At 54.3% G+C, this 24,616-nt stretch overlaps 1 protein-coding gene across 1 annotated transcript; it reads right to left on the bottom strand.

Moving 5' to 3' along the window:
* Positions 1-4,998: 4,998 nt before the first annotated feature.
* Positions 4,999-17,261, bottom strand: LOC311533114 (trophoblast glycoprotein-like). Its single transcript, XM_084652250.1, has 3 exons — positions 16,912-17,261; positions 15,817-16,111; positions 4,999-6,669 (listed from the first exon to the last, which is right to left on the bottom strand). Exons 2-3 carry the CDS (start codon positions 16,098-16,100, stop codon positions 5,832-5,834), a joined length of 1,122 nt encoding a protein of 373 aa, XP_084508376.1. The 5' UTR covers positions 16,101-16,111; positions 16,912-17,261; the 3' UTR covers positions 4,999-5,831.
* Between the last annotated feature and the right edge of the window lie 7,355 nt (positions 17,262-24,616).

Raw genomic sequence — 24,616 nt, 5'->3', positions numbered from 1 at the left:
TGTGTTTGCAAAGCTGCACAGCAGCCGACCTAAGGCTGAGTCAACCGCAGAGGGGAGGAAACACCTACCCACAGAGCCGAGAGGAAACTCGGGCCTGGAGCAAGAGCCGCCCGCCGGACCGGACTGGGCGGTGTCAGACACGAGGGGGTGGCATAGCCGAAGAGCCCAGCCGCGCACACTGCGGAGTCTCCGCAACCCAGAGAGACCCGGCTGGACCAGGAGCTCATCAGGGCAGGGTCATGGTCCGCCAGCCAGCACGAGGGGGCCTGATCCTGACGGGGGAGCCCTGGGTGCCAGCACCATACAGAGACCCCCCCCTATCCCTTCCCTTCTGAATCGCTGCCCACCCTCCCTGCCGGGCCAGGCCCCAGGGGGTGCTCCCAGTAGCTGCCAGGGATAAATCGAGCTGAGCCTACATCCTGGCTGCCCCCAGATGGGGCACAGCTGACCACCCCACCAGGGAGCCGTTGCCGTCCCAGCATGTGGGTGTGGGTGGGGGGTATCTATGAGCCAGCCTCGGCTCAGTTCCACAGGCCGCGCCCGCCGGGGCGTCACTCGCGTGAGTCGCCTCGACACGCAGCTGGCCACGGTGCCCCTGGCCCACTGCTCTCTCCCCCTCCGGCTACAGGGGGATGCAGCCCCACTGGTGTCTGCAGCCAGGTCCTTCGCCCCCTCGGCACACCCCAGGGCTGTCCGTGGTTGAGGGGTTCAGGAGGAGAGTTCTGCCCACCCTCAGCAGGTGGCTTTGGGGCCCTATCGGGAGCCACAGAACTGAAGACTGTGGCTCCTGACTCACTGTTTAGAAGGCAAGTACCCCGAGTACCCGGTCCCATGGCAGGGGTCAGGATCCAGAATCCCCTAACCCCAGCGGTCAGCACCTCTCTTCAGGGCCAGATTAACTCTCCTGTGAGTCCAGGGCTATTCGATTTTATGGGGCCCCTATCTGAGTGGGTGTGGGTTCTGGGTGGGAGTTTGGGTGTGGGAGGGGATGTGGGCTCTGGGTGGGAGTTTGGGTGTGGGAGGGGATGTGGGCTTTGGGTGGGAGTTTGGGTGCGGGAGAGGGTGCAGGCTCTAGGCTGCGGCAGGGGGCGGGGATGCAGGAGGGGGTCAAGGGGTCGGCCCTTACGTCAGGCGGCTCCCAAAACCAACCAGCACACCCCTCTGGCTCCTAGGAGGGGGAGTCAGGGGGGTCTCTGCAGCATGCCACTGCCCCCACAGCTGCTATTGGCAGCAGTTCCCAGCCAATGGGAGCTGTGGAGTCGGCACTCAGGCGGGAGCAGCACATGGAGACCCACACACACCCCGCCCCCGTGGGCTGCAGGGACGTGCTGGACGCTTCCAGGAGCGGCGCGGAGCGAGGGCAGGCAGGGAGCCTGCTTAGCCCCCCTGCACTGCCAGCAGTGGCCAGGGCCTCTGGGCTCTTTTAAGTCGAACAGGCAATTGTCCCCTTTGCCCCCCATGTCAGCAGGCCTGTTGTGGGGCCCCCCTTAGCCTGAGATCCTCGGCTGCAGCCCCTAAAGGCCCTGCGTTAATCTGGCCCTGCCTCTCTCTCTCTAACGGATCCATTAACCGTCTCCAGCAATAGGTCTCCTGCTGGCTTCCACCAGACGTGAGGGGCTGGGAACAGTCTCACGGACAGCTCCTTGCTCCACACAGGGCTGCAGGACTCAGACTAGGGCCTGCTCAGATCCGGCCTCCTCCCCCTGGGTACCTGCCTCTCCCCGGCCCCGGCTCGCTGTCTGCCACTCGGCCAGGCTGCAGGGGCACCAAGCAGTTGGCACAAACCCACCCAACCCCGCCTAGGAAGGCCTCGCCCCTCGGGCATCGGGCTCCAGTCCTCTGTGGCCACAAGGGGGCACGCTTGAGCTCTTGTGAAGGCTCCAGCTGAGGCACGAGCGCCCACCGGCCCGTCTGCACCTGAGAGTCTCCAGTCCCGCTGCCTCCCGCGGGGTCTCCTGCTCCATCAGCCGCCCTCCTGCTCTGGCGACTAGGGGAGATGCCAGACAGGGCCAGTGCATCCGGGGGCCCCTACCCAGGGGGCACCTCCACTTCTCAGCAGCCTCTGACAGGAAGGGGGGAATTTCGCTGCTGTGGGGCGGGGGGGGGGGGGGTGAGAGGCCCCTTTTTGAAGGTTGCCGGGGGGCGCTGTGTGACCCCCTGGCCAGTCCAGCCTGCAGAACCCATCGTCTGTTCTGCAGTGCCCTCACAATGACAGATTTCACACACACACACAGTGTGAGCTTCCTCCCAGCAGTGCCCTGACAATATCACTCAGGACTCCAGCTGTGTGAGCTTCTCCCCCCCCTCCCCCCACACTGCCCCCAAAATGCTACCGGGATGTTTTCCTGCTCGAGGTCACAGGAAATACCTCTCGGAACAAAAGCACCTCCCTCCCCAGTCCCGGCCTTTAAAAGAAAGACCAAGGGGATCTGGCTGCGTCAGAGCCCTCTGGGAGCTGTGCAGAATTCTCCTGGCAGTGCCAGCATGCAGGTGGTTCCCCCCAAAGCAGACGCTCCCCCAACCGGGCAAGTCGTTCTCTCGATTTACGTGGAGATCACTGGGGAAGAAGGAAGCAGCTGACGGTCCCTCTCAGCAGCCAGGTAGTCTGCTCCTAGTGACTAATGGCATCCAGACGCCCAGCACAGCTGGAAAACACCCCCGGGCTTGGGGTGAGGGAGTCTCTGCAAAGAGACTGGTGCCAGGGGCTCACTGCTGGCCTGTGGCAAGGCAGAGAGCTTGGCCGGGGAGGCCCAGGTGCTCCCCACCCCCTGGAAGACATCCAGAGCTTAGTTCTCAAGACTCACCGCTCACTCTTTGTCACCAGGAAAGGGCTGCTGCTTCCCTCCAGAGCGCTCTGCTCCCCCACCGACACCTTGGGACGCTCCTGGGGCACTGTCCCGTAAGGCCCCTCATTCTCCCCCCACTCCACACACCCACTTTTTATACCAGCAGTGTCTCAGTCAGGCCTCGAAAACGGGAGTTTTGAAATTGTAGCAATATTTTCCGCCCCCCCCCCCCCCCCGGTCTCCCAGCGCCTGACAGCACCTAACATCCTGCCCCTCCGACTGCTAATCCCAGTCCAGCCCAGCCCAGGCAATTTACAGACGAAAGCCTGCCCTGTCTTGGCTAAGAAACAAGGTGTGCTCGGCCGCGGTAACATCCTAGTGTAGGCCGGATAGAGGTCATTTACACACCGGTTGTTGTTATGTCAAGGGGGAAGCCAACAGGTGTGGAAACTACCAGGCCTTGTCCGCACTAGGACGTCACCCTGTGTTAGCTCCCCGGGGGTGAAACCACACTTCTTCCCCCTAGGGCAGACACACCCCGAGAACCAGAGGGCTGAAAGAAATGCCACAAACACACACAGGGGTGTATCCACCCTCCACGGCAGCCGCTGTGAATGAGATCACAGGAGGGAGCCCAGGAGATGGGATTCTGGATTTCCGAGGGCACCAGAAGATGCATCATTTGGCCATGGGCTGGAGGGAGGCTATGAAACCAGCAGTAGGACAGAGCGCGTTGGGGATAGTTGGGGCTTCTGCCTCCACCGCCCTCGGGAGCAGGCAGTGCTGGAGAGCCTGAGACACTTGGCCAGCGGCTGAGGAAAAGGATGGATCGATTCTGTCCAGAGGACGTGGCTACGCTCTGGCCACCCGCTCCTTAACATCCAGCAGCTGCCAACTCGACAGGGCGGTTTTTTGGAACATGGGAATGCAACGCAGGACTCCTGGGTTCCCTTCTGCAGCTGAGAGCCCTTGTAACAAGTCTTAGAGCGGCACTTTCTAGAGGGGTCTGGCCCTGGGGTGTCTCCATCCTGGGACACCTGAGGCCTGGCGTTCAGGGGGGCTGGTTTCCTGCAGCAACTAGCTGTCTCAAGATGGCCACCAGGAGCTGAGGCACCTTACCCTTCTATCACAATGGGCCTTAACCTCTCTGGCTCCAGTTCACCATCCCCCTGCTGCAGACACAGGATGGCAGCCTTTCATGTCCCCTTTGCCCTGCAGGGCAGTGGTGAATCGGGCTGTCTGTGCCTCAGTTTCCCTAGGCATCCAACAAGATGTAATACTGCACTACAGTGCGTTCCCCCTCAAAGAATCAGCCCCTGCAAAAAGCTAACGGGTCGTGGTCTTGGTATGTCACTGTATGGCATAACCCATGCCACCCTCACACCCTGTGGCTGCTGGAGAGGCTGTCCCAAAAGGAAGATCACAGTCTCTTATTGCAGGAGTTCAGCCAGTCCAGCTGCCAAGGACCATGGCCAGAGCCCCTGACTGGCTTTTAGAGGCTCCTGCCAAGAGGCCACAAGGAGGGTCAGCCCCAGCCCAGAACCAGGTGCACAGTCTAGCCATACAGCGCCTGCTCTGGACTTTGCCCAGAGTCCACGCTAAGGGACCTCTGCTCCCCAGCTGCAGCCCAGCTCCCCCAGGGCTCGGAGACACCTTTTATTTCACACCAACATCAAGACACAGTTTGAGAAATCATTTATTGGTCAGAATCGGGCAACAAAACCAATAAGAGCACGTTCCCCCCACCTCGGGGGGAAGGCAGCCGCCATCCCGTTTGGAGTACAACCGTCAGCCCCTACGGCACGTGCGGTGACCCCCGAACTGACACCCCAGAGGAAGGTTTGCATGGAAGATCCCAGCCCGGTGACGCTATCACGTTGCTGCACTCAGAGCCCAACACCAGGCTGCCTGGGGAGCCTAACCCCTTGAGCCTAACTGCCTAAATCTCTTTGGAAAGTGCGATTGGGCTCCTAAGTCAGTTGGGCATCGTGACACTGCGTGGAGCACCGCTGCCGTAGCGTTAACAATCTGGGCCTTAGGTCGTAACAGGAATTTGCCAGCAGCTGGGACACTTATTCTGTGTGCTCAGTGCATTGAGAAAAACAAAATCCTCCCTCCCCCACATCTATTCCCCTGGTTTACAATATGTACAGTACTAAAACCCCTAAAAGAACCCTACCCTCCCCCCCCCCCGTGTAAAACTTCCCCTCCCTCCCGGCCCAGCTCCTGTGGGGCACCTGCGCGAGGAGGGATTTGTTGGTGTCCCCAGGATTCAGCCAGCATCTCAGAAAGCAGGAGGAGAGTCCCCCACACTAGCCCTTTCATCCCAGGATACTTGTGAAATCCCAGCTGTCCTGTCACTGCCGGCCTGGGGCCCCCTAGCAGGCGTTGGAGACACAGCCCTGGGTTTTCACAGCTCATTCCCTCCACTGGCCGCAGTGGCTTCAGAGCTAAACTAACCATTCCAAGGGTTCTCGATCCACATGCTCCAGGGCGTAGGCTGATCTTCAGCTGGGGTTAGGAAGGAATCTCCCACGTACCCCCAAGGTTTATTATTGCATTATATCAAAGGTTTGCATTGATGCTGTAGAAGAGCGGGGATGCCGAGCTAACAGCCAGTGGGTTGGTCCCGCGGGGCAGTTCTTGTGTTCCCACTGCAGCAACTCCCTGCATTGGATAGAGCCTCCCATCCCAAAAAAAACAGAATGGAAGCTTGAAGCCAAAGGGAGGCAGAAATCCCCTTCCTGTGTCCCCTTTATAATGCCCACAAAGAGATCTGCCCAAGGCTGAGTCCCACTGCCAGAGGGGTTCCCCTAGGGCCAGTAATGCAGTGCAAGAGACAGACCATGCAGGGGAAGATTGCGCCTTCCCCCCAGCAAGGTCCCTCAGACAGGAGAAGAAAAAAGTTCTAACTCCGTCACAAGGAGTGTCGCAGCTCATCACCAAGCAGATGAATTGGTTCTGGAGATGGGCAGCACCAGGCCACCCCTGGAAGCTCACAAAGCCATCCAAAGAGCCCCACGCGGGCTCCCGAGAGGAACGTGCTCATATGTCCAAGGTGGCGACCTGGGTGACGCGGGGGTCGGAGTCAATCTCGTAATGATAGCGATACTCCTCCATGAAGTCGCGGCAGGCATCCCGCGTGCTGTTCACCCACGTCTTGATGCCCCTGCGGTTCAGGTAGAGCACGAAGAGGAAGACCATACCGATGATGCCCAGAACGATGCCCAGGAAGACGTAGGAGGTCTGCAGAGTGTTCTTGCTGTGCTGGCTGGAGTGGCAGCCCAGCTCTGCCCCGGCCAGGTCCAACAGGGATGTGTTCTGGAGGTGCCGGGGGAAGACACAGACCAGTTTCTCCATGTCGGCCACCTGCTGGCTCTGATTCAGCCAGCTCACCAGGTCCTCGATGTCGCAGTTGCACACAAAAGGATTGTCCCGCAGGAAGAGGCGAAGGCGCAGCTGCCTCCCCAGCTCAGCCAGCGCCTCGATCCGCAGGGTCTTGAGGGCGTTCAAGGTCAAGTCGAGGTGCTCGAGGTGGAGGCCAGCAAAGGTGGAGTTCTTGATGTCCACCAGGGAGTTGTTCCTCAAGTCCAGGTGCCGGAGGCTGCGGAGGCTGGAGAACATGCCCAGCGGCAGGTAGACTATCTCATTGTTGGTCAGCTCCAGCTTGGAGAGGCTCCGGAAGCCGCCCTGGACTATGGCAGCTGCCACGGGCCGGATGGCGGAGGAGTTGTAGAACGAGCGGCTCAGGTTCAGCTCCCGGATGGAGTTGTTCCTGGAGCTGAAAGCGTCAGGATGGATGGTAGCCAAGCGGTTATTGCTCAAGTCCAGGTAACGCAGGCTGGGGAGGGCAGAGAAGGCCTGGGACTCCACAGCGCTGATCCTGGGGTGGGAGAGAGAAATGGTCATGCTCATGTCAAATATCCCAGGAGACCCAACAGAAAGTATGACTCCGATTCCATCCCTTGGCAACGGCCCAGCAGCTCGGAACTGGGGCCTTTCACTTCTAGGTCGCCCTTCCCACCCAGACCTAAAGCTGTTACCGCCCAATGACTAGTCAATGCCTATATGCAATGAGTTTGCTGGGTCTAAGTCCACTTCCCAGGGGGCAGGTATGAATGGGCCCTAGAGAAAGAACTCCTTTTGCACCTCTAAGGGTGTTCCCCTCTGCATCAAGCCGGAGATACACTGGCGAGGTCCACGTAGTAACTGCGCCGTGGGCAAATGGAAGATTTCAGCCTGTAGGGATGGCAAGCAGCACTGCCTACCTGCACTAACTTTCCCTTCACATTTAACAAGAGTGTGGGGCCCAGTGGGATCTGATTTTGGATGCTTTTCCAACCATTGGTTAGAAAGCCTAGACAATATCATTAACCACCTGGGGTCTCTCCTCTGAGAGAAGCCTTCATGCTCTCAGTACCAACACTGGGACTCCTGCTTGCGAGGGACGCACAAGAACCTTTGTATCTTTTCCTTCTTCCATGAACACCTGAATCTTGAAGGGAATGACTCCAGTTGCAACTACATAGATCCCAAGAAACCTGCATGTTCAAGGACATATTTGTTCTCCCTCTGAAGATATTTCATGCAACAGGTCGTGTGTGCCCGGCCCTTGGATTCTTCAGTAAAAAGTTTCCTACTCTCGCCTTTGCCACTGACTCACTGTCTGGCCTTGGACAAGTCACATCACTTCCTCTGGGCCTCAGTTTCCCCATTTGCACCTTTGTAAAGTGATTTGAGAGGTGAGGGATGACCACCACCACAGAAGGACTTAGTGTTATTCTGGAACTTGCCACTGTCCCTTTAAGGGAAGCAGAGTTTTAAATCACACCCACAGAACCAAATTCCACTGTCAGATGTGCACATGCTGGTCTCCAAAATGCAAATGTTTGTGGGTGGAAACACATCTCTGAGGATCTGCAGGAGTCAGCCACCCTCCGAGAAGGTGATTAACTCCAGATGCTCCTCATCATTCATGCCGCCCACATGTGAGCGACAAAGGGACCCGGGGTGGCCAAAAGGCCTGTGCATGAACTGTTTATTCCTCTCCTCCTTTCCCAGGGGGGTGGGGGCAGGGTGACGCCACTTAGTGTCAGTCAATTTCAAGAGCATGAATTATTCCTGCTCTTAGCTGCCCGATCCTGCAAACCGCTGAATACTGCGGTTCCTGCTGACTTCAATAGGAGGTGAGGGCGCTCAGTTCTCCATTAGCACAGGGCCTCGTTCCCCCCACAAAGGAGTTGGCTGGAGGCCTGTAACATTCCTGTGACATCTGGGAACATACTGATCCCAGAGGAGTCTTTAGTGTGGATTTGGGATGTTCCTTGGACCATTCTGGTTCCATACAATAAAAACATAGGGGCTGATCCTACTCCCACTCAGCTGGGTGTAAATCAGGAGAAACTCCACTGCAGTTAGCCAGGTCACTGGAGAGTCAGGCCCGTTTTCTGGCTGCTTGAGGCACCGGTAAGAGACCCAGTTCCTCGTGGCTCATGGGATTATTAGAGGGAAATGGGAGGGTTTTGTCTCAGTCCCACCGTCCCGAGTAATAAGCCAGAGGAGCAGCTCAGGACAGCTTCCGCGCTGACGCTTCCTTTCCTTTGCAACGCCTGAAGTTTCAGGCATCTGCCATGCCTGAGCTTCAGGCAACATTCTACTAAATATCAGCCAAAGGCAGAGGCTGGAAATGGCTTCTCAGAAACTGAGGCTTGTGTGTGCAGTGCTTTGCCGCACGCTGGCCCTTTAAATCTGGGTTTGAACACGCCTGACACCTGCAGTCGGAGCCGCTTCTCGAGGAAGTGACTTGACCCAACGCTGATTTTACCTCGTCTAGCTCCACGCACTTCCTCCTGGCGGATGCCAGCGTAGGCTCGGAATCCAACCCATTCTGTTTGGCTAGAGGCGAACGGGTTGGGGTGTTTCCAGGCGGCAGCTGGATTTCAGAGGTGCTTGACGTGACCCCTATCAGTGCGGCGGGAGGGCTAACTGACTGCCGTTTGTCGGGCACCCCTGGCTCCGAAGGTGGCGTTTTTATTATGAAGAGGAGCGATTCTTACAGAACCCAGACGCAACCAAGGGGGAACGTGAGCCCTGAGCTAAGCACCCCTCCTACTTAAACGGACGCAAGCAGCAAGTTCTAGTCTCTCTGCCCTACAGCCAAGACATCCTGGTAGCTCAGGCACTGGCTTAGACAGAACGAGCCTAGAATTTTGAGGATGGGGCCCGATCCTGCTCTCACGGAAACCAATGGCAAGATGCACAGGGTATGTCTACACTGCAGTTAGACACCTGCGGCTGGCCCGTGCCAGCTGACTTGGGCTAAGGGTCTATTTAACGGCAGTACAGACGTTCGGGCTCAGGCTGAAGCCTGGGTTCTAGGACCCTGCAAGGTAGAGGGTCTCAGAGCTCAAACATTTACATTGCAATTGAACTGCTGCTTAGCCTGAGTCAGCTGGCACGGGCCAGCCGCGGGTGTCTACTTGCCCTGTAGACATACCCCCATTGACTTCATCCAGGCCAGGGTTTGACCACCCTTTGAATACTAAACTATGTTAAGATGGCAGCCACTTCTCCCCACTCTGTGCCCAGGCTCACTGCCACCGTGGCTAAACACAGCTCCAAAGCCACTGTGGGAGCATACGGAGGCCCACCCAGGAAGGAGAAGCTATAGCAAGGTTTCTGCCTAGACGTTAACCCACCCAGCTGCCTAGTCCAGTTGCTAAAGAAATACTCCAGGAGAAAGCTGCAGCCTCATGACACCCACAGAGACGATGACTGGGGCTGTCCTCTGCACAGGTCTCCCTTCCCTCCAGTCCTTTTGCAATGAGCTCCTGCACCCTGACTGCACACAGCAGAGTAGCAAAGACACTAAGCAGGGCTGGCAGTTGGTGTTAATTTCTTTGGTAGATAAATGGGACACAGGGAACTGGGAAGCAGGTTCCACTTCCTTACTCTGCTGTGTATTTGGAGATCATGGAACTTGCTTTATTTATACTGCAGTGGTGCCCAAAGGCTCTAAATCAGAATCAGAGGCCCAGGATGCTAGGCGCTGTACAGACACATGGGAAGACAGTATTTGCCATGAAGGGCTCACTGATCCAAACCCCACTGAATCAACAGAAGTCTTGTCACTGACCTCATTGGGCTGCAGATCTCATTCCAGGAGCAGGACACAGATGCTGCTTCCCAGTTGTCTTTTCGCAAGGCTGTGTGTGACGTGAGAGCCATTTGACAGTTTTAAACATTGCACACGCCCATCAACATGATCACGGGAACACGCTCCCTCGCCCCCACCAGCCCCAGCCCAGCCTGGTTCTCCTGCCGAGAGTCCCATGGCTGGAACAATGCTGGTCAGTCAACTACATCTCTGCCACCAGCCGCCACAGGGCTTGCATCCCAAGAGGATACTACTAAGGAGGCTTCTAGCATCTTTCGAGGAGTTCTGCAAACGCTGATGCATTACCCCTCACCACCCTCCTTCAGCAGAAAGTACCATCGGCCCCTCACCACCATCCTCCGAGAAGGAAGCTGAGACACAGAGAGTAAAGCCAAAATGAGAGGCTACTTCTGAAAAAATGTAGGCCTCGGTGACTTGATTGGACAATGGCTTACCCAGGGCAGCCACCTGGCTTGGATGGTTTAGACACAACGAATCCTGCACCTTGGCAGGAGATTAGACTGGATGACCCTTGCGGGCCCTTCTAACCCCCTGGTTCTATGACTCTAGCTATAGAACCCAGGAACTTGGCTCAAAGTTCCTTGCTCCAAGCAGACTAACTAGAGTGCCTCAAACGCCCTCACACCACACAGAGTGAATAGAGATACAAAAGAACGTAATAAATTCCAAGTCCTTTGTATTGTTCCCCTGCCGGGAGGGCGGGAACAGGGTCTGGCTGGGCAGCAGCAGACCTGGTTTTATTCTAGGGGGCTATCTAGCCTTCTCCAAAGATCACATTGGTGGGGTGGAGCAGGGTGGTGGAAACCCACCCCCAAACTGCCTCTGTGCAAGCAAGTGCGCTGCAGTTTTGCCCCCGAAAGAGGCCAGTGGCCGCTGCGAATTGCTCCAGGCTGAGCTGCAGCTGGCCATCTGCCGCGGAGACATGGTGGGCTCATTGCTCCACATCGGGCACCTGCTCCTCTCCTTCTCAGGCCAGCGCTGGATCCCGAAGCTTCTCAGGACCATGTGCTGGTGAAAGGTGCTGGAGGCTGAAGTCTTCCACCCAGGGGAACAGCTACAGCATGGGCAGCAGTGCCAGCCCCCCTGCTCCCCACAGCCCTGCCAGCGTGCCTTGGCTCTGAGCCAGAGCGGGCTCTAGTGGGAGGAGAGCAAAGCCCATAGTCCAGCCAGCCTTGGGCCCCTTGGTTGAACTGGCCAACAACGGGGCCTGTTAGTGCTAATGGGCAGGTGGTTTTGGTGATGTGGACACTTGCCCACTAAGGACAGGAATCATGCAGACTCCATCTGCATCAGCCACTGACTGGCCGTCTGACAGTACAGCCTGCGCTCACCAATGCCGGCTGGCTGTGGGTTAGAGATCCAGGCTCACTAGCCCATTGCCTCTTCCCCAAGCCAGTCAGTTCCAATCCAAACCCAGGCGCTGATTACCAGGCAGGGGTACCGACCTCCTCCCTGGCAGGTCTCAATCGAGAAAGAGAGAGGTTCCCACAGCATCGGCCCTGCCAGAGTCTGTTTCCAAGCTGCGTCTCCTGTAAGGATGTTGCCATGGCAATGTCAGCATTTCTTTTTCCCTGGCGGCGGGGTGAGAAGCGCCGATCCCGTGGAACTGGCCAGGTGGGAGTGACACAGAACATGGGGATCAGGCACCAGTCACATGCGGCCAACCGGAGCCTTGCCTGCCCTGGCCTGGCCGAGACAGGTCCCCAAGTCACGATGAAACCTTCCTCCCCCTGCTGAATGTACCTGATCTGGCAGTGGGTACCAAGGGGATCTTTTAAAGAGGCCCATGCAAAAGGGGCTGACTTATTCAATGGTCTAGCCCACAGGTTCTTCTCCTCCGAAGGCCTGCTTTGAAATGTTACTGAGGACACAAGTGACACGAGTTGGATGGACTCAGCTCAGTTCCCAGTGTATTTTGGTCAGATCACAAAAATCACCACCCCAGACTGAAACAGGTCAGGACTGAAGTGCACCAGCGGAGCTGCATGTGGAGAGCCCAGGACCAAGACTGAGGGGAGAAAGGCCAGGAACAAGGGCCACACGACGCCAGCTCCAGCACAACTGAGGGTACCAGAACATGTCACTGATCAGTGGGACCCTAATACATTCTCAGGGCAGGACAGCTATGCCAGGCCAAGCAGGATGTCTTGGGTAACAATGAATGCCATGCACTTAGCTCCTGCAGGAGGACAAAGCCACTTCCCAGACCTTCTCCCACGTTCAGCTGAACCAACTGGGCTGCTGGGGTGAAGTGTTTGTAAGAGATGGCGGATATTCCCTGCTTGCCTCCCAGCTCCGGCTGCTCCTGCCTCTTTTTCCTAGCCAGTGAGAACAGGGAAACTCCGCTGAGGGGCTGGGTGAACAGGGAGGGGCAGAGGAAAGGAGCATTGAGAGAAGATGGCCAGCATTCCCAGGGAACATCTGCAGCCATCCCTGCTAGATGGAGCCCAAGACATTCTTTAGATCAGGAGCACAATGATGGGTTTTCCCTTCCGCTCTCCTACACCAGCTACAGCTGTTGGTACAAAATGTTTCCTCCCCACTGCACCGCGCTGGCTCTTCCCCATGCGGGAGGGAGAGTCTTTGCCCTCTGGCCCCTTTCCTCCCCATGTACTGGTCTCCAACTGCCATCCTCTGGCAGCTCCTGATCATGGTCCTGTAACTCCACAGCTAGGCCTGGCCTGAGGATGTGAGCCCCTCACCCCCAACCCCAGAGACAGGCGCATCCCACAGAGGATTATGAGAACCAAGGAAAGCTGCAGCCATGGGCTCCTCTAAGCCTTGCCAGCCTTGCCCAACACCGTTCTAAGCACTAGTTCTGGGACAGGCAGGAAGTATCAGCCAAAAAGCCTGGGGCACTGGAGAGCTACACGCCAGACCTCTGAAGTGGAGCTGGTGCCATGCTCTCTCCAGCCCTCTGGAGAAAGGCTCTGTGGTCCCTTCGCCTCCATGCTGCGGGAGGACTTGACCCCAATTTACTGAACCAAAGCGAACAGCCCCAGGCTCTTCAGAAACCCACCGGTTGTGAAAAGGCCTGGCAGGCTCTCTTCATAGTTCTGGACCTTACAGCCCACTAGGGAATGGGAACACTGCACTGACAAGACACTGGTCCACCCAGGCAACATCTGGCAGGTGCCATTAGAGGTGAAGCATCCATGCAAGCCCCCAATTCCCCCCCCCCGCCCCCTGCATCATCAAGGCTAGCTCTGTGTCTTCCTGGGACTCCGTATGGAAGGGGAGTTGGAGCGCGGATGGTAGAGGAGGTCTGCATGTAGACGCAAGTGATGTCTGACCAGAGGGGAAACTGACCTCAGTACCTGTGCCTGCTGCAGAGTTGCTAGCACCTTCCCCTGGAGCACTGGCAGACAAGAGACTAGCTTAGGTAGACCCCAGTCTGATCCAGTCTGGCAGTCCCTTGGCAAAACAGCTCCTGGTTTCCCACCTGTTTTCAGCCTTCCATACCAAGGCTCAGGGACCCAGTAAGCAGCCTTCCTCCCCTAGGATGCTGGTTTGCATCCAGCCAAGCTTGGTACTGACATCTGACAGCATTCAGCTGCCGGCATGACACGAGTTTGTGGATCTCAGCCCAATTCCTTCACAAAACCACTGGTACAAACGGCGCCTTACTGGCTGTCATGATGGACAGTTCAAGGAGCAGGGACAATCTGCACACCCTTTACCATGCCTGAGACTGGCAGGGTAGCTGGCTTCCTGCTGCTGCCTGCTCGGTGGCTAAATCGAGTGCTCCAGTCTCCAGGGTTGTCAAGGCCGCACTAAGTTCACTTCCCTCGCACTGCGCAGGCCTGTCCCTGTAGAGAACACTCCAGGAAGTGAATGTATCTGATTTTCGCTCCTTTTTGTCCATCTGCTACAGACACCACCCACCTCTGGTTCACGTGCTCTCTCTGGTGCAGACGGCCAAGTCCCAGCACGCGCAGATACTGATGCTCGGAGCACAGCCATACAAGGCATCCCTGTTTGAAGTCCACGAGAGACCCCCTGGCAGCACTGCCGAGGTACCTCAATCAGCCTCTTCAGAAATGCCAGGTACAAATATTCACAACACGCAGTGAAACCGGTACAAAGGACCAGACCAGACAGGCAAACCCGAGTCTCAAGTGACCCCGCAAAGTACTCTTGCAGTGTCCCTCCTGGTACAAAGCATTGGAAAGGACAGACAGGATCAGACCCACGGTCCAGGCAGCCCAGTATCCTGTCTCTGACAGCAGCCAGCAACAGCTACCTTGGACAAAGGTGCAAGAAACTCTGCAGTGGGCAGTTCTAGACTAACCTGCCCACAGAGGAAATTTCTTCCTAACCCCTTAGATTAGAGGTTGGTTCTTTCCCTGAAGCATGGAAGGGAGAGGACTTAGTTATAACAGATAGAAAGAGGATTCTTTATTGAGTCACAGACGGGTCCTGTGGTTCCCTCTGGCTCCTGGACTAACAGTTTGTGCTGCTAGTCACTACACAGGGTCTCCCCAAGTCCTGACCTGGACCCAACAATTGCAGGAGGACGTGCTCAGCATCCTACAGTACCCAGCCCAAGCTCCCAGTAGAATTATTTTAAGGCCACTCCTTTGCGTTTGGATTTGAACAGTTCAAGTCACTTTCACAAGAAGTTCTTCTGGTGGAAGCCTGCAGAAAAGTCACATTAGAGCAGCTCCGCACCCTCCAGAAGCCAACTCATTCCCAGCAAGGCTGAGCTGATGCTCTGCCTTAAATCCATCACAGTGCACAGGGCAGGGGTCTCCAAAAAGCAGCATGCCCTGCCTGCCATCTGTGCACCAAGGGCTCTCAACACACTGAGCTGAGGACAAGTTCAGATTTAATTCTGCACGTGCCAGCTTTGCTGTGCTCATCAGGCCTTGCAGGCGGTGGGAAGTGGGACTCAGGGTTCCCATTTATACCACACTGATCTGGGCCACTATCTGGACTCCCCCAAATGCTTTGCCCACTACTCCTTGCCAGCCTGCTCCCCAGATACTTTATTGCATTGGCTTCCTGCACACACCAAGGTAAAATGAAAGATTCCTCAACACTGGTCCTCTACAGGTCCTAGGATCGCTAGACACAAACAGCCTCCTGAATGTGCCCTGCAGGTACAAAATCCAAATACCTGCCAGAATGCTGCACTGCTAATGGGCGCTCTGCAAGGCCAAAGAGAGCTTTGCTTTCCTACGGACTCACTCATCCAGGACTGGGCCCTGTAAGGTTTGGCACAATCCAGTGGGAACCCCGTTTCTCTGGCTCACGAGACAAAGGCTCCCCCATGGGATCCAGCAGCACTTTTAATATTTATAACAACGGGAAAATTAGACATTTTCATGGGACTGAAGATTAGAGCCGCTGAGTCCCATGGGAGAGAATTAAAGGTTCTGGGGCATGCTGAGTGTACGGTGCCAAGAAGCTACAGCCATGGCCATTTACAAATGGGTTACAGACACTGGAATAACCATGCCGGATCAGTGCTCCATCTAGCCTGCTGTGCCATCTCTGAGGTGCAAGCAACCACATAATGGGCAATGCCCTGCCCATAGGGGAAGTTTCTTCCTAACCCCCACCAGCGAGCAGCTGATTCATTCCCTGAAGCATAAGCGTTTAGATCCCTTCTGAAATAAACTGATCTTTCCTTATGCAAGAGGGTTACGTGGATGTTCATTATTGATTACAAGCATCGAATCCTTTTGGGAATCCTGCTAAGCTTCTGGCTGCAGGGGCATCCTGTGGCAGTGAGTTCCACAGTGCACAGTGTAAAAATAAAGAGTATTTCCTTAAGTGAAGGAGAGAGAATCTTACCCTGCCCCAAGCACCATCCCCCACCCCAGCCTCACAGGCAGTCTGGGGAATTACCTGTTGTTGGCCAGGGAGAGCGTGACCAGGTTGGGCAGCCCCTGGAAGTCCTGGCTGCTGATGAGAGCGATCTGGTTGCTGGTGATGAAGAGGTTGCGGGTGTACCTGGGGATCTCAGCTGGAACAGCTTTCAGCTCCTTCAGGACACACTTGACAGTCCGGGCTGGTTCCGAACACTCGCAGGGGGCTGGGCAAGCCTGGCAGGCAAGCGGGGCAAGGAGAAGGCTCAGGAGCAGGAGCGCCCAGGACCCCAGACTGGCAGGGGGGGGCTCCAGGAGGGACATTTCCAACACGCCTGCAGACAAAGGGGGCCACTAGAATCCAGCATGATGCTAAACAAACCAACCCACCCCAAAGCCTCCTCTGAGAGCTGTTAACATAGACATGCCACCGGCTCAGCCCAGGGTCTGTGCAGAGACTCTGCACCCCAGACCTGGGCACTGCACCCTGGTCAGCACTCCCTGCCCCCCACCCCACACTCCTGGTCCCTTAAGCAGTATCTCATCCCCCACTATCCTTCTTCCCCTCTTTCCTATACCTCCATGATCTCTATCCCCTCCCTACCTCTCCCTTAGGGTCCCCTTGCTCCCACCCACCTGTCTTCTGCAGGCCCCCTTGCACTCCCCAGTCCCCCCCCAGCCCCTTGCACCCCCCCACCGCAGGCTCCTTTGCACACACACCCCGACCTCTGCCGGTCCCTTGCACACACACACCTCGCAAGCGCCTTTGCACTCCCCAGTCCCCCCCCCAGCCCCTTGCACTCCCCACCGCAGGCTCCTTTGCACACACACCCCGACCTCTGCCGGTCCCTTGCACACACACTCCCCACAAGCACCTTTGCACCCCCAGCACCCCGCCCCTTCCCAGCCCCTTGCACCCCCAGCTGCCCCGCCCTTTGCACACCCCCGCCCCCTCTTCTCCCCAAAGTTTCCGGGCATTTTGTTCCCTCTCCTGGGATCTCCCCGCCGGTCCCGATCCGGTCCCCGCATCTCGCCCCCCGAGTGACCAGGGGGCGCAGAAGTTGCCCTGCGGCCGGGTGGGCGGGAGCCTCCCCCGGGGCCGGGGCCCCCCAGCCTGGGCTGGCCGGGTACTCACCGTGTCCCCGCCGCCGGCAGGAATCCGCTCCCCTTCCCACCGGGCTCCGCCGGGAGCGCGCAAGGGGCTGAACGGGATTCAAAGGCAGCGGGCGGGGCCGGCGGGGTGGGGACTCGCCTGCTGCCCGGCCCCCCGCCTCCTTCCAGCCGGCCCCCTTCGCCCCCCTGCGCGGCCCGCGGGACCTGCTGCTGCCCCGGGGGGCGGGCCCTTTGGAAACCGTCCCCCCCGCAGCCAAGGATCCTGCCGGCCCGCGGCGTCTGGGGGGCCCGGGGCTGCCATGTGCTGCCAGGGGGAGGCAAACGCCAGGTGTGGGCTGCCAGGCTACACGTCGCCCACCCACCCACGCACCCACGCAGGGCCGGACCGCCAGACACAGGCAACCACTGCCAGGCAGCCAGGCAGCCCCCCACCCAGACACACCCACACCGAGTGACAAATCAGTCACAGGCAGATCGCACACAGGTTGACACAAGTCACACACACAAACCAGGCCCACACACACCGCATACAGAGAGACTGGGAGAGGCTAAGCCAGGGTACAGCCACACACAACACACACAGAGTCTGGCGGAGCCGGGTAGGCCAAACCACCCTACATCCACACACACCACATACAGAGTCTGGCAGAGCCAGGCAGGCAAACCATGGGCACATCCACACACACAACATGACTTAGCCCAAGTCAGAAATACTTGATTAGCAGGACAAGCTCCCCAGGGGATCCCCAAGGGTAAAGGTACAGGGAGCCCAAGTCTGTCAGCAGCAGCTGCTGTACAAGTGTGTGCCTGCCCAAGACATGGCTTCATCCTGTGTGTGGAGTTTTATCCCCTGGGTCTGCTTCTGATTCAGTGACAGGTTACTACATGGCAAAATGCAGCTGCTGTGTGGATGATGGGCCGTCACCAGAGCAGGCATTTCTACCCCAGGGTCATTTAGTGAAAGCCCTAACCCAGGGGTAGTCAGTAAGTAGACTGCACCAAATCTGGGCCACCAGGTGCTTTTGAGCAGACCCCAAAATCTTTTTGTTTATTTATTGTTTATTCTCATTATTGTTGTTGTTTTATTATTATTTTCTCTGGAGTCCAGACCTTGACTATACCTTGGTCAAGGAATTTAGACTTGACAAAAAATAATTGACTACCCTCGCCCTAACCTAATGACTAGGGTACTAGCTTGCAACATAGGAAACCTGCATTCAATTCCCTGCTCTTTCACAGAAAGACTTCCTGTGTAACTGGGGGAATTGTTTAGCTTCTCTGTGTCTCTCATCAATACAATGGTGATCATAACACAGTCTTACATCACAGAGGTGTTATGAGAATACATTCAAAATAATGACATGTTGAGATACTATAGTTAAGGAGACTAGATAAGTCCCGTAGCTAGAAGTTACATTCCCCCATCCTCCTCCTCTTGCTTGGCTGAACACACAGAAACAACACATGTAAAAGTATAAAAAATCCCAATGATTTAAACCACCAGATGCACCTAGAGACATGTTCACCTCCTCTCCCTCCCCCTTCATTTTGCTACATTTAGTCCCTGGACCATTGTCATAATTTAGACCATGAACCAAATTTGGTTCTTCCAAGATCCAACATCATCTGAAGATTAGGTTAAAAGACAAAACCCGTAATGAGAAATTTCACACAACCAAAGAAAGAAAGACTGGTTGATAATGGGTGAAATTATTTGTATTTTTGTAACACAGACATGGACCAGAACCCCATTGTGTTATGTGCTGTCCAAATGAAGATAGAATCATTGCTAACTTTGGCATTAGATGGTGGATAGAATTCAATCTGTCTTCTGTCCAGACAAACAATCTACAAAATATTTGGTAATGAATGACTCTATATACTCTCTCTAGGAAGTTACACCACAGACAGAACGCTGAATTACAACATTGTTTTTAGAGAAAACAATTCCATTCAGAAATTCAGGTCTCCACTCGCACAGTTTATTGGTGTGTCCCAAAGTCCCCAGAGGTAGAAGAGTTCCTTGTAAGTCATTGCAGCAGCATCTAATAACTATTTTTGTTTCATAGCATCTTTCATCTTGAAGGATCAAAAAGCACTTTACAGACTCTCGCGGGCCAGAAGGTTCTAAGGCTTCACCCAGAGAGTCTTCCTCGCACAGGGAATTGCATGGAAATACTTACCAGCCCTGGAGACTGAAGGCCTCTCTTTCTCCATGCATCATGCAAGCACAGCAAAGGAGAAGGCAGGGCAAGCTTCCTCCAGCGTGCCTAATGCCTGCCCTGGAGGGAGCAAGAGGGGAGCTCAGTTTCCATTTGTCATTTAGACCTTGGCTTTTCTGCAACAAGTGCCAAGCAGGAGACCAGTTACTGTCGATTCTAACTGTGTTTTTTGTGACGGAGATGTGCTGAACTGAGTCAGGCTCACCAAACTCATTTGGCCACCAAACAGCCATGTGATGGGAATGACTTTCAATTACTCCCAGCTCAGGATGGACTCAGGCTGGTCTCCGAGAGAGGATCACTAATCCCCCGAGCTGTTCAGACCCCTCCGTTACATAGATTTATGACAAAGCACTAAAGGGTGTTTCAGCCCAATGAATTAGCGGGTGGGCTGGATATCATTTGATTTCTCGTACTGAACAAAGGCCCCATGCACAGGGGGCCGGTAGGAGTCACAGACTGTTCCTTGCTGACTCACTGTCCCAGGAAGATGGAAAAGATGAATGACATTTTCAATTTTACAAGTATTTTGTTTCCTGCCAGGTTTATAAATCAGGGTAAGGTTCACCTCTGCTCAGATCAGAAAGTGATGCCAAGTTGGTAGCGGAGACACCGAGAGACTTGGCTTCCTAGCCCGAGAGCCTGATCTGAATTCCCTCACTCAATGAAACAGATCCGACATGCCAGTAATATAGGGTGACCAGAAGGCAAGTGTGAAAAGTCAGGATCAGGGTGCAGGGTGGGGATAATAGGCGCCTATATAAGACAAAGCCCCAAATATCAGATCTGTCCCTATAAAATGGGGACATCTGGTCACCTTACTGTAATACACTATAACCTCATTCTGTATAGCGCCTTTCACAGCTAAGAAAGAATTAGAAAGAGAGAGAGAAATGAAGGTGCAGAAGCAAGGGACGCAAGCTGTGTGCTCAGCCGAGATGTGAAAACAGATGGAGAGTGGATCAGGTGGAGAGAGACATGACACGAAAGCTGTTCCAGGTGGCAAGAACTGCAGAGGAGAATGCTCTTCCACCACCCTGGGAGGGACAGAAAGGAGGCCAGTGCTAGATGAGTGAAGAAAAGAAAGCAGAGTGAAATAAGAGTCCCAATCCTGCAGCCCTTTCTCACGTGAATGGTCCCATTAGCCTCAGTGTAAGTTTGTGGAAGGTTTTAAAAAACAGGGTCTTGAAATGAACGGGGAGTGAATGTAATGAATGCACAATCCAAGGATGCAGGAGTTTAACATGAGAAAAGATGGAGCAAGTCCTATTTCCTGCCTCAAGCCCAAATAGGTGGGATTGGTGCAGGGATCCCACAAAGTTGGGAGGGGTGGAATCCTGAGCAGCCCACAGAGCAGCAATGGAATCAGTAACCTTTGCCATACCAGTGGCCACCCCCAACACCTGCCACAGGCAGCAAGGACCAGTGGATCAGTGCTTCCGCCTTCACTCCTTCTCCCCCACTGCTGCCCCCAGGCCTACCTATGCACCAAGATGCAGGGCTCCCCATGGAGCTGGACACTATGGCATGCAGGGGGGTGGATGGTGAACCCATACTCACCTCCTTCCCCTGTACTTGGGGGTTATTGTCTTCCTCGAGTTAAAAGGTTTGAAAAAGGTAATTTGATCTGCAATTCCCGGAATGCGCCTGGAACTGAGAAAGCAAGCGAGAAAGCAGCCAATGCACCATGCTGGTACCAAGTGGGCAGAGCAGTGTTAGAATGATAGTTTCAGACTTTCTCAAAGTCCTGTTTACTACCAGTGATTGCTCCTCTCCCCTAGTATAAAAGTGAACGTATCCGATTTTCCATCACTAAAACCAAGATTCATGCCTGCCCCCTGAGTGGAGTCAGGGCTGTAGGTCACCAGGCAGCAGCTCTGCTGACTCTGCATACCAGGCTAACGAAGCAGAGCTTGACACATGGCCAACCTGGTCTTGAGTTATAACCTTGGTCTTCAACCCAAGGACCTTGCACTAGTTATCTGTGACCAACAGAAAAACAACCACCCAGGACTTCAGAGTCTTCTAAGAGCAACTTCTACCCTAACCCAGGGTGCCTAGACCCCCAGGATCAAAGAAGGCATCTCCACCCTCTGCAAAGAAGGGGACAGGTGTCAGCGATTCACTCTTGTGTCACAGATGAAGGGGTTATAACCCAGCAGGATTCGTCGCCAAACCTATTTGCACCCATGTGCTAAATTGCCAGTTGGGAGGGTGAGACCAGTTGGCAGAGTATTGCTTGGACTGGTACAAATCAGTATGATCTAATTAATATGAAGCCCCCTTTCTTAGATGCTCTAATGGTTGACAGCTTTTTTGCCCTCCCATCTTGTGCTGACGTGATCCCGCTAAATCTCACAAGCTGACCAGGCTGGGTACAGAGTTGGAAGGGCAACCACCAAGGAGTACGCAGTCGCTGCAGGTGATGTGACAGTCTTCCTGCTGAGTCAACATGGAGCTAGAGTCCCACATGGTGCCCAGGGATGAGCTGTAAAGTCAAAAGCCTAACTACTGGCAGCCATCAAACAAACATTCCTTAAGAGTAGGGCCATTAAGCCTGGTGCCAGGCTCACTTTAACATTCGGCCCCCTTTCCGTTTCACCTGGATACAGGCTTTCCCCTCACTGCCTGCCCTAGTTGATCAAGCACTAAACTTGAATGCAGGAGATCTGGGTTCCAATTCCCGCTCTACCACTGGCCTGCTGGGTGACCGTGGGCAAGTTTCCTCATCTGTAAAACAGTGATAATTATACTGACCTCCTTTGTAAAGTGCTTTGAAATCTAGGGCTGGAACGCACTAAGAGGTAGGGAGTGTTATTATTATACAGTGTTGATGTGGACTGTTAAACAGTTGCTGTCTTCCTCCCCCCCTCCCCAGAAGTGGCTGCACTTCAATGCTGGATGAAGTGACTCCTTACCCACCTCACTGGAGTGCGGTGATATGTCTTTAATGCGAGCCCTAGGGCCCAGTGGAAGGCAATGGGGCTGTGCTAAGCACTGTCATCACTTCAGTTCAAGTGGCAGATTGAGAATAAGCCTCCATAAGGCCATCTGGGCCAAACTCCCCCTCATCTCCTCCCACCAGAGCTATTCCCAGTGCTCTCTGCCCTGTTCTCTCCTTTCATGTGCCGATCACAGAGTTCTCCCTCTGCGCTGGATTTGGAGCACGGAGCTCCCATGTGCTGGGAACTGAAGGGTTTTAGCTACATGGCCAAGCGGGATCTCTCAGCTTTTCTGCCATGTTTTTGATCAGGAATGAAGTCTGAAACCTTCCTGGTGAGATCCAGACAGCTGGCAGCCCTAAACCCCAGCCTACCTCGGCCTTCCCTGCCCCAGGGCTTCCATCCCCCTCCCTCCCCTGAAAACAAAACGGATTATTTAGTTGCCCTGCATGACAAGGGGGGATGCAGCCCATGAGGCACCAGGGCCGTAGGCAGCCCAGACACTGCTGCTGTCATTTCAAAAGCTCTTAATGTGCTAAAGCTTAAGTGCAATTTGATACCATTCACCAGGGAGCCCTTTGATGCAGGGGCTGCTAACTGGATGAGAAAGACATCCCCCTCCATCCAGCTGTGGCAAAATGACCCCACATCAAAGCCAGCCTTCCAGCTAACCCCACAGCTATGCTCATGACCACTGGTGCACACAGCGCACTCCCTCCCTTTCACAGCGTCTCCCGCTGGGTGTGTTTTGTCCTGCCCCCACCGGAAAGAAATTCTCTTTTGCCCAGGAATGTTAATTCACATGGGGAATGTCAGGGGTTCTCCCGCAAGGAATCAGACCTACAGTCCCAAGGATACAGCAGGGCGTTGAATGTTTAGAGGGGTGCACGGGAGACCTGTTGGCCATGGAAACTTTCAGCTACAGAACTGAGCGGATTTCGTTTCGCTGCCACGTGTGGCAAGTTAGCAGTTCAAGTTAGCATGGCCACAGCTCAGGTTGGAGTCAACTATTACAGGCAGTAGCTGGCTAGCTGGTATGCAGAGACCGACCTCAGCTCCATCAAAGCCAAGGGAGTTCTAGTTAAAGGTACCTAAGCTGGTGCAAGTGATGGAGGTCTGTGTAGTTTCAGTGATGGTTTCCTTTCTGGAAATCAGAGGGGTTAGTTTAGAATTCATTTTTCTGAGCTCCAGCAGGGATATATAAAGATCTAATCTCAAACTGCCCCTCTATCCCCCCTCTTCTCCAGCAAAATCTGGTTCTGCAATGTAGATTCTCAGTCTGGGCAACATGATGCCCAGGAGGACACAAACAGGGCCGGGTGGGTTGCGACCAACCTCCATTTCCTGGCTAGATGCAAGGGAGGGTGCTGAAACATGCATGAGTTGTAACGTGGGGTCACAGTCTAAACGCCCCCTTTCACAAAAGCACTCAAAAAACAAGGCCTCTGTCTGCCTCATTTCGCCAGATGAGGACAGCAGCAAGAGTCACAGCTCAGGCTATCAGGGCAGACACAACCCAGGAGACAGACAGAGTATGTAATGCCTTTGGCTCATGCCCATAACACCAATTAAAAGTGATCTGCAAAGGACAAAGAAATCAGGCTTGGGCCTTTTTCATTTTGCTGTGATAAAAAAAGCTTTAAAGTTTTGGTTTAAAAAATGTTACGGGGGAAGGGAGAATTTGGCTCAGTTTTATTTTTTAAATACTATAATTCAGGGTTTGGGTGTGTGTGTGTGTTTTTTTACCATGTTTTCCCAGAAGACTCTATGGATGACTAGGGAACTAGTATACTGGTGACTTCACAAGTGCATGGCTGGAGGTCTCCTTGAGGGACTAGAGAACTGGTGTGAAAGCTCTTGATGTCTTCCTGAAGGGGCTGGGCTGCTAAATCTTTTATCTTGTCCCTGTTTGTCAGAAAGTTGAGTTCAACAAAACACAACGAAAAACCCCAACGTGCATGTAGCAAATCTCTCTCTGCTTCCAATCGCTTCCTTGGAACTTGTGATTTCACAATTCTATTAGCTTTCCAGTCATCCATAGAGTCTTCCAGAAAAAGAAACAAGGTTTAAACTAACAAACAAACAAAAAACAGATAAATAGAACATTCCCCAATTTAAACATTAATGATAATAATAATAATGATAAACCTTCCAGGTTTTCTATGTGCATCGTAAACTTACCTTTGAAAGTTACTTTTACCAATAACAGCTAAGCATTTATTATTATTATTGGGGGGTCCTGTACTCCTCAAAGAGGTGAGCATACATGTTACTCTCCAAGGCCCAGATCCTCAAAGGAACTCTCACTGAAATCAATGGGAGCTAGGCACCTAAATAAATTAGGTATTTTAGGCAACTCAATAAATTTGAGGATCTGGGCATAAATGCTTCACTTACAGACATGTATTCTAAACGACTTAGGAGGTCATCTCATTTTCACTAAGGTCCCTTTACACCACTGTGGCAGCATAAAGGAGCCTCAGGATAAATGAGAATCTGGCCCTTATAATTTCCTAAAATAACCCAATGCTTTCTACATGCTCATTTTGTAAACTGCACTCTA

Source organism: Lepidochelys olivacea, assembly GCF_965140295.1.
Source record: "Lepidochelys olivacea isolate rLepOli2 genome assembly, chromosome: 19".
In the NCBI taxonomy this organism is placed as follows: domain Eukaryota; kingdom Metazoa; phylum Chordata; order Testudines; family Cheloniidae; genus Lepidochelys; species Lepidochelys olivacea.
The sequence above is the reverse complement of the archived record's forward strand: the minus strand, read 5'-3'. Positions and strand labels throughout refer to the sequence as shown.